Consider the following 21,379-nt stretch of genomic DNA (forward strand, 5'->3'; position numbering starts at 1 on the left):
CAGTGAAGAAACAAGTATCATTCTGGAAGCTCTTAACACAGGATTGCTACAGCTCAGTAAGAAATCATTTCAGAATTGGAAAAGCCACAGTGGAGACCATTCTCATGAGTGTGCAGGGCCATTAATCGTCTCCTGCTATGCAGCACTCTGACTCAGCTACATGCAGGTCATAGTAGATGGATTTGCAGCGGTAGTGGTCCTAAACTGCGGTCGGGCGAGGGCACGCAAATCTCCATTTTGGCACCAGCCCACCTTGCCGCAGAGTACAACAACAGAAAGGGCTACTTTATCCATAGTTAAGCAAGTGCTAGTGGATCACAGGGAATGTTTCACCAATATCAAATCTCACACCTTTAAGAACACAGGACTGTCCAGAAAGCAGCAAGCAGGGACATTCTTTCCTGAAAGGTGTATCATCACTGGCAATGTTGAAATGCTAATAGTGATTCTGGGGGATCCAAGCTCACCCTTGTTCCCCTGGCTCATGAAGCTGTACACCAGCCACCTGGACAGCACCAAGTTAAAATTCAACTACCAGCTCAGCAGGTGCAGAATGACTGTTTGAATGTGGTTTTTGGTACATTGAAGGGATGTTTGTGGTAGTTACTCACAAGACTGGATCGCAGTGGGGGGGGGAAAAAAGATCCTAGTGGCTACAGCTGCCTGTAGTGTCCTGCATAATATATGTAAGACAAAGGGGGGAAAGCTGCCACCAGGGAGGAGGGTGGAGTGGCTGTCTGCTGACTTTGAACCGCCAGACACAAGGGCTACTACAAGAGCCTAATGTAGAGCTATGCAATTGAGGGATGCTTTGAAAGAGCACTTTTAACTATCAGCCACAGTAGTGTTCTCAGATGGAAAGTTCTCTTGCCAAGTGTTGCTAAGAATTGTGTAGTATTTTCTGTACATTTATAAATATGACTGGGTATTTTCCTGAAGCTATGAACTCTGTGCCACTTGCTGTACACTTACAAGTACCATTTGCTTTGACAACAGCTATGCATTCTGCAATATTTATTATGAACTAATAAAGATAATTTGATTCTCCAAAAGCAGAAATTTTATGAGTGGGAAACAGTGCAGAAAATCAATGCGCAGAAAAACCACAGGCAACATTATACACATTTTTAACAAATTGACAGGGTGAAGCTTCAGAACTGGAAAGAGTCCAATGTGCACAAATGTAGTCCTCTGTGTCTACACATACACCATCCGTGGTTTTCACTGCTCAGATATATGTGATGCCACATGGTACGTTGAATCTATGAGTTTATGTTGGGGGCTGTAGGGAATAGAGTCCATGGAGTTCACCAAAGACGGCAAAGGGTTGAGAGTCTGGGATTTTTGAACCTGTACGTCAACCAGGGTCTGCAGCATTTGGGTTTGCTACCTAAAAAGACCCATTATATCCTGGTGCATCTGCTGTTCCTTGCACTGCTTGGACTTCTGGGTTTTTTCCATGCTGTCGGTCATACTAGCCCTCCAGGCCTTCATTCATGGTTCAATGCAGCAGTGACTTGCAGGATCTTGCAGAACACATCCTCCCTATTCCTCTTCTTTCTCCTCCTCCTCAGAGCCAGGTGTTCTGTGAGTGTGGAGGAGATACCCTTCAAGGCCACCATGGCAGAAGCTGCTGGTAAAAACAGACAGATGCGCCACTGGATTTAGAGTCACAATAGAAAGGGAAAGATAAGTTTCCAAAACTCCCTCCACCTTATTCCCATAATAAGAAATGCTTATAGACACTTCAGTTTTGGAATGCCTCAGCATAGCACTGCTCCTCCAGCCCCTGCAATGGAGATTATGGCCCACTGGGGTGAGGAAGGCTGTTCTGTTGCATAAAGCTATACCATGTCAGTCTCTGTTTCCATCGGTACAGCTGTAGGTAATGGAACTGTATCTTGGCACTGTTTTCCACAGGCAGTAGTGATTTTAGCTGATATCTCACTCCTAGTGATTACTGAGAGTATGTCAAAACTGCAATTAGAGGCCTGTGGCTAGCCCATGCCAGCTGACTTGGGCTTGTGGGGCTTGGGCTGTGGAGCCGTTTAATTGCGGTGTAGACATTCTGGCTTGGGCTGCAGTCTGAGCTCTGGGACCCTCCCAACTTGCAGAGTTCTAGAGGCTGGGCTCCAGACTGAGTCCAGAAGTCTATACTGCATTTAAACAGCCCTGCAATCCGAACCCCATAAGCCCGTCAGCTGGCATGGGCTAGCTGCAGGTTCTTAATTGAATGTAGACTTACCCAAAGGCACAGAGAACACATTTGTTACAGGGATCCTGAAACTGCCTGGGCCCATATGCCACTAGCCTGTTTCCTGCAATGGTGCCAGCTGAAATCATTGCAGAGTGGCATAGGAAAGTGTCTTGACACAAACAAAGAAATAGGGCAGTCATCCCTAGAAACCTACTGGAGAGGACTGCAGAATATCTCCATGACAGTTTCACTGAGATTTCTCAGGAAGATAAAAGGGACAGCCCTATTCACGTAAACAAAGAGCTCTGCATGGCCATTCCCTACCTAACCCAACAGGGAATGAAAAGCAGATGCCAACTCTACCTCTTGCTGTTGCACCTTGACCTCTTCTCATATGAATAAAACAATGAAAAGTCGATACTTTCTCTTGTTAACATAGGGATGAGCCAGGAGCTATCTTTAAATTTAAATATTGTAGGGAAAGTGCACGTACATACTTACCCAAGGTTCCTTCCCCTCCATCAGATCATCTGTGCTTGCCTGGTGGGATAGGCAAGACTGCGCAGTGTCTTGAACAAGTCCTGACTCACAGCATGGCTGGAGCTCCCCACCACATTTCCTGCCCCTTTCCTCCTCCTTGCTAGGCAGCAGCAGTCAAAAAAGCTAACATTCTGTTAGGAAGCATTAGGAAAGAGATATGTAAGACAGAAAATATCATAACACCATTATATAAATTCATGGTACGCCCACACCTTGAATAATGCTTGCAGTTCTGGTTGCCCCATCTCAAAAAAGATGCATTAGAATTGGAAAAAGTACAGAGAACTGATTACAGGTATGGAACAGCTTTCATATGAGGAGCGATTGAAAAGATTGGGACTGTTCAATATAGAAAAGAGACGACTAAGGGGGGGATATAATAGAGGTCTATAAAATTATGGTGTGGAGAAAGTGAATAAAGAAGTGTTATTTAGCCCTTCATGTAACACAAAAAAACAGGGGTCACCTGATGAAATTAATAGGCAGCAGGTTCAAAACAAACAAAACAAAGTACTTCTTTACACAATGCACCTGTGTTGAGTTACCCTGTGGAACTCATTGCCAGGGGAATGTTATGAAGGTCAATAGTATAACTGGGTTCAGAAAAATAATTAGATAAGTTCATAGAGGATAGGTCTATCAATGTCTATTAGCCATGACAGTCAGGGACGTAATCCCATGCTCTGACTGCCAGAAGTTGGGACTGGACAGGGGATGGATCACTTAATAATTGCTGTTATTCCCTCTGTGACAGGGTGTATACATCCAGTGATGAGCTGCCAAAATCTTAACAACCAGTTCCCTCCTCACCCCACGAGGGGGTCGTGGCCCGCCCCCGCCCCCCCCCCCCCGGGTCTCCTGCCCCATCCAATCCGCCGCGTTCCTTGACACCCCCCCCAGGACCCCTGCCCCATCCACCCCTGTCCCCTGACTGCCCCCAGAACCGGGCAGGAGGGTCTCGTGGGCCACTGTAGTGGGTGCCCACCCCACCCCGCTCCTAAGAGCCAAAGGCACCTGCCGGGGGGCGAGGTGGGGAGTCCCGGCGGTGCTTACCTGGGGCGGCTCCCAGGAAGCATCCAGCATGTCCCTCTGGCTCCTAGGGGCAGGGTAGTGTAGCTAGCGGGGGAGCAGGGGGAGCGGCCGCTCCCACCACTGATCACATCAAAAGTGGCGCCTTAGGCACCAACTCCGTGGGTGCTCCAGGGCTGGAGCACGCACGGGGAAAATTTGGTGGGTGCAGAACACCCACTGGTAGCTCCCCGCCCTGCACCCGGCCCCAGCTCACTTCCACGCTGCCTCCGCCTCCTCCCCTGAACACGCCGCCCCGCTCTGCTTCTCTGCCACACACACACACCCCGGCTTCCCGCGAATCAGCTATTCATGCTGGAAGCCTGGGAAGCAAGTGGTGGCTTCACACTCAGGCCCGTGGAGGCGAGCTGGGACACGGAGCGGTTTCCCTGCGCACCCCCCAGGTTACCTGCTGCGGCACGGGCAGCCCTCCTCGCACGCCCCCACCCCAGCTCACCTCCGCTCCACCTCCTTGGGCCTGAGCACAAAGCCACCGCTTGCTTCTCAGCTCTCCCAGGCTTCCCACGCAAACAGCTGATTCACGGGAAACCAGGGAGCGGGGGGCAAAGAAGCAGAGCAGGGCGGTGCTTTTAGGGAAGGAGGTGGAGTGGAGGTGAGGTGAGCTGGGGCCGGGTGGGGAGCTGCCAGTAGGTGCTCTGCACCCACCAAATTTTCCCCGTGGGTGCTCCACCCCTGGAGCACCCACGGAGTCAGCACCTAAGGTGCCACTTTTGGCCAGTTAAATTTAGAAGCCCTTTTAGAACCGGTTGTCCTGCGAGGGACAACCAGTTCTAAAAGGGCTTCTAAATTTAACAACCAGTTCCAGCGAACCGGTGCGAACCCGCTCCAGCTCACCACTGTATACACCCCACACGAACAAGAAAGGGGCCAGAGAGGCCCTGCAGCAGGGCTAGCCCCATCCCCCTCCAGCCCTGTAAATCATGCATGTTAGGGAGGCAGCCTTTAAAAAAGAGGAAGCTGAAGTCAGCAGGGGAAGAAGTGCAGGATTGCCCTAAGCAGCAGACTGCAGGAGTGACTCCTGAAGCTGTGGAGCGAACTACTAGGCAGGAAACTTTCACCCTGATCCTGAGAGTACAGCAGATTCCCAGAGTAAGACAGACAGGCTGAGCCTGTCTCAGAGACCCAGCCAGAGTGATGTCTCCAAACCCACTACACTGGGGCTGGATCGTTGGCCGCACTATAGATTCACCAATCCACCCCCACCTCCTTTTCTGGCATTGCAGGGAAGGAGTATCCCTGAATGCGTGGGGGTTTGTGACTTTCATTTTGATCCCTCAGTTGGAGAGACTTAAGGAGGCCCACAAGGGCAGAACCACCCCGCTGCAAGTAGTGGGGAAGTGGGGTCCAGGTTGTGACCAGCCACTGTAGCTAACGGGGCATGGTCAGATTTCCCCACCCCCTGAGGTAGAAACCACTAAGGACTCTGCCCGCATTCTCCATCACTTGTAACATTCGGTCAGCCCTGCTGAGCAGTGAAGGGGAAAAAAAACATCAAGAGGAGGCCCAGGGTTATAAAGTCCATCCTGAGTAATGGATCTAGAAATGGATCAGCAGCAGGCCACCCTACAGCAATAACAGCAGCAGCTGCAGCAACAACAGGAAATTAGAGGAATTAGCCATACACCAGCAGGAGCAGCAACAGAATTCAGTGCAACAAATGCTGTCTGCACTCCAACCTCAAAAGGTGACCGGGGGGAGAGGCGAACACCAACCCTGGCCCCCCTAATGCAACACCTCCGAAACACTGGGCTGTGCTAGTGGCGCTTCACCTGGCAGGACCAGCCCAAACCGCCTACCGGGAACTCGACTCAGCATCGTCCAGGGACTATGCAAAGGTAAACAAGGCAATCCTGGACTACCTGGACATCACTAAGGAGACTTACTGGCGGCAGTTCCGGGAAGAGGCATACCCTTCAGGGGCACACCCACAAACAGTAGCCCAGAAGTTGAGAGATTACTACTGGAAGTGGTTGAAGCGAGACTCCTGAACAGGGGCACAGGTGGCAGAGCTCGTACTCATAGAGCAGTTCTTACAGATCTTACTGGCAGGAGGATGGGCCTGAGTGTTAAGACATTGACCTGAGACCATGAAGGATGCCGTAGGCCTTATGGAAAACTACCACGCTGCCTACAATCCCCTGAGACATCTGGAGGTTGGACTCAGAGAGACAGAGATTCGCTGAGAACCAGTGATGCAGCATATGAGGCCTGATGGGGTCTCAAAAGGACCCCCAATTGCCAAGAAGAAGCTAAGTCCCACAATCCAGAACAAAAAGAAAGGAGGGCAGGTTGGCAGAACCCTCTACCACACATAAAGGACCCCCAGTCTCCCACAATAGTACCTCCCACATGACCCCAGATAAACCAGATAGACAGGGTAATGGTGGGCTACGCCACCACCTGACAGCTGAACCATCAGTTGGGAAGTGCTTCTCCTGTGGACTGGTGGGCCACTTCTGTAGAGACTGCCCCTATATGGAATGTGACTATGGGCGAGTGTGGCCCGCAGAATCTAGACCCCATAAGAAGAATTCCAAATAGTCCTGTATAGGTGGAGGGTAAGAAAGTAGTAAGGTTGGTGGACTAAGGATGTAACCAAACCCTGATCTGCCAGCAACTTGTAGACCCAGAGAAGGGCACTGGAGGAATGGATCCTCCTCCAGTGTGTCCGTGGGGACATAAGGCACTACCCTTCACAACAAGTACAACTGATGGTGTGGGGACATTCAGTGACTATATAGGTGGGCACAGCATCCGCATTGGCCTGACCAGTTATTCTAGGCAGAGACTGGGAGTGCGTCAGTGAGGTTCTGGTGAAATAATCAAACGCATAACTGCCGGACCAGAGTCACTCCACCATAGACCGTACGTGGGTGGGGGTGAGTGAACTTGACAATCCTGGACAGGGTCCATAAAACCAAAGGACCCAACCCTCATCCCAACCAAGTCCTCAGCCCAAAGCTAAGACCTATAATGACCATGCAGATAGACCCTAGCCTGAGGCACCAGCTTTGTGCGGGAACAAGCAGCATATCCAACCCTTTCCTGCATCTATGATCAATTAGCCATAGTAAATGGGGAAAGTCATAGACCCCCCACAGAGAGAAACAATGGCCATGTTTCAAATTACAGGGAGAACAGGTTTACTTAATGGAGAAAGCAAGACAGACTGGGGGAAACTAGGGCCCAACTGCTGGTCCTCAAAATGTATAGGCAAGAGGTACTCCCCACTTGGCCCACGAGGTTACCTGATCAGGGCATCTAGGGCAGGAGAAAACAGTTGAACACCTCATGGTTTGGGTGGGGTGTTCTGGGATGTTGCAGACTACTGTGCATCTTGCCCGGACTGCCAACTCTGAGGCTGGGGGGGGGGGGGGTCAAAATGGGTACCTCTTGTCCCACTGCCCCCAAGAGAAACCCCCTTTGAGAGGAGGATAGGGTTAGATCTAGATGGCCCCTTAGAAAAGAGATCATCAGGCCACCACTACATATTGGTAATAGTGGATTATGTGACATGTCACCCAGAAGACATTCCCTTGTGCTCTATCAACGCAAGCATATTAGCAAGTGAGTTAATGAAACTCTTTGCCAGGGTAAGCCTGACACAGGAAATCTTGACCAACCAGGGACCTCACTTTACATCCAACCTGATGCAGGACTCATGTAGTCTCCTTAATATAGGCAAGTTAAAAACTTTGGTCTACCATACACAGACTGACAGCTTACTGGAACGTTTTAATAAGACCCTTAAGGGGATGTTGAAGAAGTTTTCCTCCACTAACCCCAAACACTGGGATCAATTGTTGCCTCCACTACCATTTGCTAATCAGGAGGTTCCCCAAGCATCCACAGGTTTCTCCCCCTTCGAGCTGTTATATGGCCAACACTCCCGGGGAAGTCTTGACTTATTACAAGAGTCCTGGAAAAGCCAGGGACCATGAGCAGAAAATCTAGTCCCATATGGCCTTCAGTTGTGCAAACGGCTTAAAAGGTTGGGGGCCTTTGCCCACGCAAACCTACAGGAGGCCCAACAATGTTAGGCAGTGACGCACAGCCCGGTTACAAGAGTTCAAGCCAGGGGACTGAGTCCTTCTGCAGTTGCCGAGCACAGAGTCCAAGCTACTGGCCAAATGGCAGGAGCCTTTCAAGGTGTTGCAACTCATAGGCCCAGTCAACTATGAGATAAAACATCCAGGAAAAAGAAAACGGACACCCCAATCTACCATGTCAACCTACTAAAGGCCTGGTGTGACAGGGAAGCCTTCCTTATCATCCCCATCGCCACTGACCCTGAACTAGGACCCAAGATTCTGACAACAGAAGCTGATAATGCTGTAAAATTGGGGGAGGTGCTTGGGGCTGAACAAAAAGCCCAGATGGATCAGCCGGCACAAGCATTCCCTCAGGTATTCTCTGCCCTTCCTGGGTTTACCCACCTGACATATCAATGCATTGAGACCGATCCTGGACAGATGGTGAGGGAGGACCATCAGCCCCCCCAAGATGATATGGGACATCGTCAAGTGCTTCATGCAATGCTAGATTTGGGCATAGTAGAGGAATCCCACAGTGAATGGCGGAGCCCCATAGTTCTCGTCCTAAAGCCTAATGGCACAATGAGGTTTTCCATTGAATTCCAGAAGGTCACCACCAAAAGTCTCCAAGTTTGATCCATACCCCATGCCACAGGTGGACGAGCTACTGGAATGACTCGGGGTAGCCAGATACCTGTGCACAAATGACCTAACAGAAGGCAACTGGCAGCTCCAGCTGACTCCAGAGTCCAGGGAAAAGGTGGCCTTTGCCATGCCCTTTGGACTCTACCGTTTTCTGATCATGACATTCAGACTTCATGGGGTGGCTGCAATCTTTCAGAGACCAGTGCATTGGGTGCTACTTCCACATAGACTCTACACCACAGCTTATCTAGACGATATACTATATAGCCCAGATTGTGACAGCCACATAAGGTATTAAAATCGATCATCAAAGCCAGCCTGACTGCCAACCCAGCTAAATGCAGATTCGGGAATAGCAAGACATGTAACCAGGACAAAAGTACAAGCTTTGGCCAACTACCCAATATCCACAACTAAAAAACAAGTTATGCAATTTTGGGGATTGGTCAGATATTACAGGTGATTCATGGCTAACTTCGGAGCAGTGGGCCAGCCTGGGTCCCCCACTCGCCACTGAGGAAGTGGCTGGACCGTTAGATTGCGGTACATTCCCCCGGAAAGGGGGGAGCAGATGCTGTTGTCTTTGGAACGACATGGGTCCAGTAGCAGAAGTGATGGCAGCGAGACATCACCAGAAGAAGGCGCACTGATTAGCAAAGCTAATCCCGGGACAGCCAGCAGGAGGCGTTAGCATGGTGAGTTGCACTCTGTCACAGAGACGACAGTTATTTAATAAAACCACTGCACAATTTAAGGAATATGGTAGCTCAAGGCTTCATGCTTCCCATAAGGCATATGGAACTGACATAGTGTTTAGGAAGCAAACATCAAGCCACTGTACATTTCCTAAAATGCAAGTGAACTAGCACATGGTGTTCAAAATGTATGCAGGAATGACATTAAATAACTTAATATCCCACCCCCTACCCAGAAATACTCAAAGACATCAGTATTTGCTAAGTCCAGTCTCGTAAACCAAATCTGAATTTAAATTTGAAGTTTAAGGGCCAACCCATTTGAGTTATACTGTTCAACAATAAAGAGAAAGTGCTCAAAGAGTGAGATGCCTCATTTATGGAATTTCCCCAAAGCATAAAAATCACACCAGGTGACACTGCAGACCAAATCGATCCGCTCTGGCAAAATTGATGTTACAAACAGGCTTACAAGAGGTGGTTCATTTATTCTGTAACTATAATAGAGATAATAGTTTCTCCCTAATTAGTTATCAAGGGGAAAGTATTAACTATATTTGTGAAAGAATAAGTTAGTAAAAAAATTGAGATTAAGACCGTAGTAGTTACAGATGCTTAAATAAATTAGAGGAAGCAAATCAGAAATATTTAACAAGAACTGATAATAGCCATCTGCTCCTCAATGTTTTTAAAATACAGTCTACATAAGAAAATGCTATACATACAAACTTTATTTAATCCATATTAACTATTTTGTTTCATTAGCCTCAAATGATAAAATACAAGCACGTGCATAAATGGATTTAAAGGATATTTCCTAGAATGGTAGCTTCTTTGAGCACCTCTGTATTCTGTGCTGCAATGCTATTGTGTTCTCTGGTATATTGCCAGTTAGTGGTGGATCCTAAGGTGGATCTGAGGAGGAAAGTAGTATATGCTAATGGTTGCTAGGTGTACAAGTGTGTGACTCAAGCACTGTGAGTCACCTCGTTACCTCTTGCTTCTAGTAAGACGGAATCTTGCCTCTGGCAGCTGAAGGTTAGCTCCCTAACACCACCAGCCTCAGCCACCCAAGCAATCTCCTCTGGGCTATGCCAGACCAGTCTTTGCCTTGCAGGCTAAAAAGGTGCACCCCAGTCCAAGTCCCCTTCAAACTTTCCCCCCGTGATATCCAGCCCTTGACACTGTTTACTCAGAAATCCCAGATCCTCTGCTGCCAAAGGAGCAGTGTATCCCAGTTTACCAGTTCAAATCACATCTGAGAACTTACAATAAAACAAAAGAAGGTTTCTCTAAGAAAGAATAGAGATTTCACTAGCAACAAGAGAGAGTGATGGAAAAAAATGGTTACAATATAAAACACGAACTAGTTCCTACACTTATTAATAGCTATCTTTCCTAACTAATGAAGTACGTTTTCCACCCCCACAACGTTCAGTCTGTTGCAGAGCTGGCTGGCTTCCCAGGAACCAGGATCCAATCTTTCATGAAACAACCCCTCTCAACAAGATGTCTCCTCAGTGAATGGACCCAGAATGTCTTTCTTGACCCTGCAATATACTGAATCGGTCTTCTATCTTTATTCACAGACAGGGTGATCCCCTCGATGTCAGATCATTCCTTTACACTTCCAATTAATTTTGATGTTTACAGTTGGTCTTTCATGGTGACCGTAAGAGTATAATTTTCAGTATAGTACATTATTCCTTAACTAGTACCCGTACACATCTCACAGTGCTTATGAGTGTCATTAAGTTACAAGCTTTCAGTAGGGACCTCACATGATACGCTTCATGGATAAGTACCATGAAAATAATGTATTCAGTGTAGTGAGTTTGCCCAGGCTGAGACATAAGTTGCCTGTTAAGAAAACGGTAACTGTTGCCTGTTGGCACCAATGAGTCTCTATCATAGAAAGATGGCCTGGTGTTAAATGTAATGGAAGCAAACTGATTGGTTGCCAATATGGAAAATTGCACAGTTAGACTGAGAGAGCTAAGAATATATCAGAGAAAAATAATGTCATGTGTTCTATCCACTACAATTTAGCATGCATTAAAATCTTCTACAGTATCCACTAAGGAGATCTTAGTACAGTTGTTGGATGTTATACTAATACTCTCACATTTACAAACTAATGCTTATAGATAAATACCAACCATATTTATTATTAATTTCAAAAATTTGTCTTAAAGTCTTGTCTCGAAAGCTGTTAGCTCTGATCTTGCTTAATGGAATTTATTAACTCATTAGTTATGGAACTAGCCTTCTCTGCCTATCCTGCATTTATTTTGTTGAAGTTTGATTCAAATTTATATCAACAGATTGTCAAACTGGTTTATCAAAACTGTTCAAATCCCTTACTGAAGTGGGAAATTGTCAAAATTGATTAAAGAATTGATCTGTCAGGTTCCGTTTCAGGTGTCAAGACTAGAAAGGTGACTACCTAAAATGCTAAATTATGTTCTTCTCTTATTTTAGATAGAGGTGGGCGGGATACCGATTCATCCAGAATTTTGAACAGTTGCCTCACAGACTGATCTCTATCTATCCAGTACACTGAATGAGACAGAATACTGTGGAAAAAAATAATTTTGATCATTTAAGTAAAGACTGTATCATGCATATGCACCAGGGACTAAAGCTAAGGTTGCAAGGCACCTGCAAGTGCAGTTATCCGTAACAGTTAAGTGCTTGACTTTGCAAACTGAGGCCTGATCTACAGTAGGAAATTAGGTTGGTATAACTACATCCTTCAGGGGAGTGAAAAATCCACACCACTGAGCGACGCAGTGAAAATGACCTAACCCCCGGTGTAGGCAGCACTAAGAATTCTCCCGTTGACCTAGCTACCACATCTCGGGGAGGTGGAGTACCTACGCCGATGGGAGAACCTCTCCTGTTGGCGTAGGTAGAGTCTTCACTGAAGCACTACAGAGGTGCAGCTGTGCCACTGCAGCATTTTCAGTGTAGACAAGCCCGTAGGGTTTAATAGTTTTTTGAATGAAATAATTGTGTGTGTTAATTGAATGGTTCATTCTCTCTCTCTCGATCTCTCTTTAACAATAAAATTGTGAAGAATTGGGCATTTAAGCCAGGTAGTGTCTAAAGGCATATGAGAGGCATGGATGAACCCAGACATCTTTGAGTTAGGACATGAATTCTCATGTTAAAATACCAAGGTACACAAAATTCAGACCCTGAAGAATCCGATGATTCCCCTGAAATAAGTAGATTAGCATCACAGGCCCATTAATAAACTCCTGACTCTCCCATCCCCAGACATCACAATTTGATTTGCTTAATATACAATAGGTCTTCCTTCTACCTGTGCTCTAGGCATGGTGTGTACAGATACTTTAGTATGCCAATATTAATTCATCAACTGTTCCAATACATTTTCATCTTCTGCCTTTAATGAAAATACATGACCATTTCAATTATCCTCTTTTCTTTCTCTGTTTTGAAACTAGCATAAGAAGTGAGTGCTCCGCCTGCATAAGTGGAGCTAATTCCAACAGGCTGTCATCACAGAATATTTCAACTTTCCGTGAGTTCAAAGGTTTCTTCTCTTCCCCAATAACATATTCCATTGTTGGTTTCCAGTATCAGTTTTCACCATTATTCACTTGTGTTTAACACTGCAACTACTGTTAATACCACTTGTATTGTTCCAAACTTAAATCTTCTGTCCAGTTCCATGAAGGAATGAATTATATTAAATCTTCCTCGATTAAGATCATGTTTCTCCAAGTAGACTAAATTCAGTAAGAATTCTTCATTGCCTCTTAGGATACCTGGCACACTTATCATGGAAATCATTGAAGGAAAACTAGCAGCAATACATATAAACACTATCACATCATTAAAATGCTGAGAACTACCTTGCCAATGTGACATTAATTCTATTATCTTAATACAAATTGAACTACTTTGATGTGTTTAGTTTTTTTAAAACTGATTTTCAATTCAGTAAAATGAGAAAATAATCACTATCAACTCATTTTTGCAAATTTTAAACTAAAATGGTTTCATATTTTTTTTACCTTAATAGCAAAAAACACTTTAAATATGTATTTCACCATCATATGTAAATGACTAAGCAGGATACAGGCCAGTAAAGTAATTACTAGATGAATAAAACAGGCACTTTCCAAAAGAACTGCTTCTTTTCAGTAAAGCATTGTGAAAGCATGGTTTTCCTTTTCTAGTATTTCAACTTCAATTAGTCCCAGTCCAAGTGACACATTGAGGTGCCATATATATTTATATCATGTCCAGCTGTCCTATTTTCTTCTTTATAGAGCCTCAGAGACTGCCAGAGTGAGATACCCTTACAGGTATATGTCATCTTAAAGAACAAGCTTCCTGCTAGCACTGCAAGTCACCTAACTTTGACAGCTCTGTAGTTCATGTTCATTTTACAGTATTTTCCTATTTTACAACTTCTGAATTAAAAATGTGTTACATAAGAGCAACAGATGACCTACTAATCTAGCTTTCCAAGTTGCTGAAGCACAAGAGCCTGAGGCATCTGCTGAGGTATACACAAGATCTTACAAGGCCTGCAGAAGTCCTTCCAATCCCAGGTTTCCTACCCAGATGAATCAAAACCTCCATAACAAGGAAAGCTATTGCTCCTCAATGAGGGCTATTTCCACGCTGAATTTCACATTTCAAATCTCCTAAGAGAAGCCAATCCCAGGGTCCAAAGACATTGAAGCTTACAAGAGCAGACACAGAATTAACCTCACTGGCACAGAAGCATTGAGGGGATACGGGGCAAGAAAAGGACTACCCCTCTTCCCAGCAGCCTAGACCACAACTGTGCAGGGATGACTCCCCTCAGGGTCATTGGACTCATACTGCACGTCCCACTTCACAAGTCACTTGGGTTTGGCAAAGAAAAATTCTGAGTAAGACCCAACTCCAGGCACCAATGAAATTGAAGGCGGCAGGAGCAAACATGCAAGCAGCCTCAGAGCTTTTGCAGTCGGGACAGACAGACACTGATGACACTATCAAATAGCTTTCTACAGTTTTCGCTCTGGATAGTCTCTCCCCTTGCTGATTGGCTGACTACTCCAACTTCCTCTAGCTCAGGGGTTCTCAAACTGGGGGTCGGGACCCCTCATGGGGTCACGTGGTTATTACATGGGGGGTTGTGAGCTGTCAGCCTCCACCCCAAACCCCGCTTTGCCTCCAGCATTTATAATGGTGTTAAATATATAAAAAGTGTTTTTAATGTATAAGCGGGGTCACACTCAGAGGCTTGCTGTGTGAAAGGGGTCATGATAGGGTGACCAGATGTCCCGATTTTATGGGGACAGTCCCAATTTTTGGGTCTTTTTCTTATGTAGGCTCTTATTTCCCCCCACCCCCGTCCCAATTTTTCACATTTGCTGTCTAGTCACCCTAGGTCACGAGTACAAAAGTCTGAGAACCCCTGCTCTAGCTCCCTTCCTCACAAGCCTCATTTCCCCTTCCTTGCCTGCTCCCTTTCTCCCTCTTCAATCCTTCCTTGTCTTTTTCAGTATTCCCCACTCCCTCATCTTTGTCTTCTAATTTCCTCCTAACAAAACCCCATTCAATTAATTTTTTTTAAAATTGTGGAAGCATGATGTTTACTGCTATCAAACTGCTCACTCTGCTTGTATGTGTAAGGGGACTGTTGCCCCCTTACTAACATTCAGTGGGGGGGTTTTGGTTGGCTAGCTCCCAGTACTAAAAGGGGAAGGGTTTATGGGAAATCAGGACCCTGAGACTGATAGTCCCCAGGAACAATGGGAAGAGGCCAATGCTCCAGGTCAGCCTGAATGACAGGGCAGGCAGGCTAATCAGGGAGTCAGGAGGCCAGGGAGGTCCCGTCCTCCCTGTGAGCTGGATTTGCCTGGGTCAGACAGAGTGGGGCTGAGCTGAGGAGAAAAGAGGGGCCCAAGCTGAGCTGGGGAGCAGAGCTGTGCCAGATCCAGAGGGACCAGAAAAGCAGCCCAGAGAGAACAGACTCTGTCCTGGGAGCAGAGCTGCAGCCCCAAAGCTAGAGGCACAGTCCAGAGAGAGCAGACTTACCCTGGGAGCAGAGCTGCAGCAACCAGAGCCAGAGGGGCAAGAAAAGCAGCCCAGGAAGCAGGTCAGTGCTGGGAGCAGAGTCACAGAAGCAGCCTGCAGAGCAGACCTGTCCTGGGAGCAGAGCTGTAGCAACCAGAGCCAGAGGGGCCAAAGAAGCAGCCCAGGGAGCTGGAGGCAGAGCAGCAGCAGCAGCGCAGAGACAGAGTGGTGGAGCTGGGGCTGGAGCAGGAGCAGTCTGGAGCTGGGTGCGGTGAGCAGCTGGGGAGAGCGAGGGGGACCCTGGGCAGCGGGCCCAGCACAGGGAGACGCCTCAGCCAAGAGGCTCTGCAGGCCAGGCTTGGATCGTAACCCCGACAGGGCGGGGCAACATTGGGAAGAAGGGTCCTACCACTTAGAGCCTGAGTGTGTGGCCACCACCAGAGCAAGTGTCCAACCCACAGCATCCCTACAGCACAGCCAGGGCCTGAGAAGAAGGCCTGGGACTTACAAGGAACAGACTGTGAACTGCCCTGACATTCCAGAGATGCTGTTTGTGATGTTCCCTGCCACAGAGCGGGCTGATGTGTTTCCTTTAACGTTTCCCATTTTTCCTTATTCTTTTTAAAATTAATTGTTGATTAAATAACTTGCATTTACTTTAAATTGTATGTAATGGTCAGTGGGTCAGAGAAGTGCCTAGTGCAGAGAGAGTACCCCGGAGAGGGGACACTCTAGCCCCTGTCCTAGGTGACCCCAGCAGGGTTGGGGGTCGAGCCCCACAGGAATCCTGGGCTGAGCCTTGTTTGGGTTATGCGGACTCTGCCAGACAGGAGAGTGGAAGGGGAGTCCTCCAGGGCAGGGAGGCCACTGGGTAAAGGAAGTGGGAGCGAGGACTCAGATCCTTTCGCTAGCCCACTTCACCAGGGTAGTACAGAAGCCAGAAAAGTTCCCCACAATAGCGGAACTATTCCTCCGCTTACATATGCTCTATCCTTTCCCCCTACCCTGTCAGTCTTGTCTAGACTGTTAGCTCTTCAAGGCCAGGGCTGTCTGTTACTTTGTTTATACAGTGCACAGCACAAGAGGGTCCATTCTTGATCAGTACCTAAGCACCAACCAAATGTTCCAGATGTGGGGCCATTTTGTAAGAAGTCAAGAAGAATTTGTGGGAATGGGAAACATGTATTTTTCACTCTCCACCTGTTCAAAAAAAGCAGCTAAATCACTTTTCTCTTGAACCTTAAAATAATCCACTTTCTGGCAGAGACCAAGAATAGAAAATTCCAGGCCAAGAAAGTTATGAACAACCTAAAGCAGGTTTTAGACTGTACATCATTGTGCAACATAACTAAACCAGGCCATGCTAACATTCCACTATATCACATTTATATACACACTGTGTGCACGTGCGCATGCACAGAGATATGTTATTTACCTCACTGAGTTTTAAGTATTAAAATTTAGGAACAATTGCATCTTCCTGTTTCCCCTATATACTTGCCCTCCATGAACAAATGGAACACTGATAGCATATTAGTACATTCACAGTATGCTAATGGAACAGCTATTAAATAATAAATGCCTTATATTGTTATCAGCAGGTGCTTCAACAATTAATCTCTGGCTGTTTAATTTCTAGCTCTGCTAAGCAAAGGAACTAAAACTTATGCAGTCTACTAAAATAGCAAGGAATATCTCATAATTATGATAGAAACATCACAAACAACTTGTCCATTGTAGTGGTGAGTACCAGGCTTTGAAAAGCAGTAGTAGAAGCCTGATATAGATTTCTTTCTGTGGCACTTACTTAAAAGTCACTAACCCTGCAGAGTTCAGAACCTTAAAATTAGTTAGTTCTGGTAAAGTATGTCTCAAGGTGATTGGAATCCATATTTTAAAAAATAATTATTTTTTCCCACTTGGGCAGGCTAGCATTTCCTAAAAGTATGAATCAACTTAAAATTATTGAATTCTATGAAGTTGCAGCAGGTAGAATATTAACAACTGGCTTTTCTATCTGCAAAAGCATCTTGAATATCACAGTATACCAAAAGGTGTCTCAACAAAAAAAAAATGGATTTCAAGATTACTCCACTTATTTTAAAATGTCTTTGTAAAGTGTATGGATGTCAGCAACAGCCCTCTTACAATGTCTCCTTATATTTTACAAATAAACTGTTTAAAAATATGCTATACCAGTTCCATCACCAGTGAGCATTTAAGAATAAAAATAAGAAATATCACCCTTCATGACTTTTTTGTTTTAAAAATAACTACTCCATGATTATTATAATAAGGCTCGTCCTGCAAACTGTAGGTATGTTCTGTATATTACTGTAAAATAACCACATGGGGTGTAACAGGGATTGTTACTAGTGCTTTCTTTTTTTTTTTTTTTTAAATGGGCCTAATTTTCTTGAAGACTTCCGGTTCTTTTCTCAACTCCTTACCTAGTCAAAACTCCCAGGATCATATTAGAGACAGTTAATGCAAACATCATTAACACAGTAGACCATTCTGGGCCCTGTGAAGTCATTACAGTCTAATACGTGAATAGGCTTCTATGCAAGTGCACTAAATGTCACATTTGTTTAATGAGAAAAAGCTGTTTTTGTCAGTTATCACTTTTCTAAATGACACAACTCCATTTTCTCTCTTTATAATAGACAAAAGCACACTATGCATTAATGGCCCACAAGAGTTGGTTTGTTTTTTTTTGAAGTGTTGTTTTTCAGACATAGGCATGCAGAAAAGAAGTGTCCCGAACCATTGTTTTCCTCCAAATGTTATAATATAAAAGTAATTGCTGATTTTTCCCTCTACAATATTAACTCACTTTTTTCTACTGAATTGAACCCATCTATTAAAATACAAAGCTGTCATTCCTTTGCTAGTCAGCTTTCATTCATTAAGAAGTCAACTATTGATAAAAAAAGGTACAGTATAACCTTGCCAACCATCACACACTAAAGGTAGCACCAGAAATATCTTTCCTCGCTTTTAGTGAATGCTCCTGTTTGCTAATGGTTCATTAGCTTGATAAAATATACAATATTGCAGTACATGAAATATTATCATGTAATTAAAACTACAAATGCAAACATAAACTAGGTATTGTGATGCATTATCCTTCTTTAATGTGTGTGTCACTTACCACAGGCACCAGCCCTGCAAACATACATGTAAGGGACTTTACATTTATGTTATGCTGTTCCCACATTTTCAGTTTTCAATATGGCACATACTTCTGTGCTGACCACAGCATAGCAGAAGTTGCAGGGAAGAACCTAGCGGTTTTGGAAGCAGGATAGGGAGCATGGGTTTCAGTTTGGGAGTGTGGGATAAGCACACTATCTGTTTTGTTTAAAATGATCAACAGTAAAATAGTTCACAGCTGAAAGTGTCAGTATTGTTTTCTTTAGGTTTCAAATTTAACTCACTGAGATTAATGGAGCTAGTTCACCTCTCCAGTGTTGCCAGCTCACAACTTTATAGGTTTCCTAACTGGAGATTTTCTTAAAGCATCAGCTTGTCAATTCATTTTTTTTTTTTTAAATGAAAGCTAAGTTTCTCACCTTCATGGCTGTGGAGAAACATTTGAAAACAGGAAACCCAAAGGCTACAAACCCAGACAACAAATAAAAATAACCCAAAAGTTAGGTTTTTTTTTTAATTTAATCATTTCTGGGGGGCCAACTCATGATTTCTGAATGCTTAGGCTTGACAATATTGCATCTCAGAACTCAGGCCGACTCGGCACAACAACTTTGGTTTACAATCCTTTGATATTTTCTTTGCACCCATCGCCACCAGAAACATTCTTTTTAAAAAAAAAAAAAGTAAGCTTAGATTCTTGACCAATTCTGTAACAATGGGAGAATTCTATGGCAAATTCCATGACCCTGGAATTGCAGGATGCCTGAAGTCTTAACAACAGTCATTCTACATACAGTATTTTTTTTCAGCAAACCAAATAACTAACTTAGAGAAACTTAAGTTAGTTATCTGTGAACACATATTATTAATGTTACAGCATACTTAACATAATAGTCATAATCATCATCATGTTTCAATAGTTCTACAGGCCAATGAAAACATGCAACTTTATCAAACCTACCTGATGCCCGTCTAATGAACCGGTTTATCGCTGGAGCTGAAAGAAAAATAGAAAGACATAATTAGATTATTTTATTAATAGTTTAAAGACAGAACTTTAAAAAATAACACTATATAAAAATAGCATCATTTTGTTGAACAATTCGCTGTAGATTTTTAGAGAAACATGCTAGTTGTCCTCAGTCTAAATATGACAGGTTTCAGAGTAACAGCCGTGTTAGTCTGTATTCGCAAAAAGAAAAGGAGTACTTGTGGCACCTTAGAGACTAACCAATTTATTTGAGCATGAGCTTTCGTGAGCTACAGCTCACTTCATCGGATGCATACCGTGGAAACTGCAGCAGACTTTATATACACACAGAGAACATGAAACAATACCTCCTCCTACCCCACTGTCTAAATATGTGAACCCAAAGTCGCAATGGGTGTTATGGTCAATTATCACTGATATTTAAAGAAATTAAGATTAAAAAAACATTTTCACTCTCTTTTTAAGCATTACTAGATGCATGTACTTATTGCCATGTCTCATTATGAAATATTTTATATTTGCATCGGTTACTTAAATAACTAGGACTGCAAGAAGCCAACGTCTATAAACGATGCAAACTTGGATGCAAACATTTAATAGAGTGGATTTTATTTTTACAAAATGTATAGATCTAGATATCAGTTAACTTAAAGATGCTCTTGTATAATAAAAGACCATCCTGAAATCCCACCTGAGGAACCAAAAGTTACACAGGTCAGTAACTGTTCACATAAGTCAAGAACAATGCCAAAAAAGCTCCATGTGTAGCTCCAAGGCACCAATGATTGTCCAATGTCCAATTACCTATAAATGTGCCCTATACACACACAGAGAAAACAGATTCCCAGCTTGTTTCTAACCCTGACAGGCTGCAAGATATATACAATTTTGACTACTTTCTTGAGGGGGAGAGGGGATTGCCTCCACTTCAACTCCTGCCTAGTGTTACCAGCACGCTCAAGTACTGCTAGAGCTAGAAACCAATGTTTTTTGTATTATACCATCTAAATGCACCCTAGAATCTGAATTCAAATGATAATAAATTATTTCTAACCCTAGCAGGTTAAGAGATCAATTGTTAAAATCTTAACAGAACTGAAAGAGAGAACAAGATGATAATCAGATGACCTATTTTAAAGTGTGGGTCACCTACTTTTACAAAAATATTCCTTCTTATTAGTGTTAACTGTATAAAACCCTCTCAATCATTCTGTATGAACATTAAATGAAGAAAATATTGAATTTTTTTCTCTACTTAATTTCAGTGGGGTTTATATAGCATTTCTTGAATGTAGACATATGCACACAGAACTAAGTACTGCTTAAGAAATAGGAAAGTCTGAATCCCATGGAGCTGCTAATAGCCTCTCAAACTCTGTTGGGAGAGGGAACAAGAGCAGAGTTATACATTTTGGTTCAAATTCACAGATGGCAGTGGAAGGTCCTGGTAGCCAGAAGCATACCAGGAGACTAGACTGCAGTGATGCCAAGGGGCCACAATTCCATCACAAGGAAAAGCAGCCTGTCAGGAACCAACCAGCACAGGTGGGGGTGTATACAATATCCATAGTCTCAGAGCCTTCTCCCAGTCATTCCCACTGGCAAATATTAAATCTAGCCCCACCCTAGCAGAAACCTTTGTGGAGGGCAGAGGATGAAATAATGACTGCTTTTTGCAGGGGTGAATCTCATCTTGGGTGTAATGGATTTGGCAGGCATCACTGGGCCAGGTTCAGACCTCCACCTGTCCAATGTAAATTAAATTTTGTGGCTCTCTTAAAAAATAATGCAAAAATAAACTTGAAGTTGCGTGATGGTTCCAAGTTATGTCATAGCTAACCTATGAAACCAATGCTTGTGTTTTTCTTATTCTTATCTTCCCTTCCTTCTTCCCTCCTTTTGTTAGTCACACTAACTTGTTACACCTTTTCTCGATTTAGATTGTCAGCTCCTCATGACAAACTATCACTACATGTTTGTGCAG

The 21,379-nt window shown here is 44.4% G+C and overlaps 1 protein-coding gene across 2 annotated transcripts in view; it reads right to left on the reverse strand.

The window, feature by feature from the left end:
* The window catches only part of PRKAR2B (protein kinase cAMP-dependent type II regulatory subunit beta), a 147,132-nt gene that overhangs the window by 91,996 nt on the left and 33,757 nt on the right, over window positions 1-21,379 (reverse strand). For both annotated transcript variants that reach the window (XM_073328473.2, XM_073328474.2), the window contains exon 2: window positions 19,366-19,401. In XM_073328473.2, the coding sequence (XP_073184574.1) occupies window positions 19,366-19,401 (36 nt within the window). The remainder of the gene's footprint in view (window positions 1-19,365; window positions 19,402-21,379) is intronic.

Source organism: Lepidochelys kempii, chromosome 1 (assembly GCF_965140285.1).
Source record: "Lepidochelys kempii isolate rLepKem1 chromosome 1, rLepKem1.hap1, whole genome shotgun sequence".
NCBI lineage: Eukaryota > Metazoa > Chordata > Testudines > Cheloniidae > Lepidochelys > Lepidochelys kempii.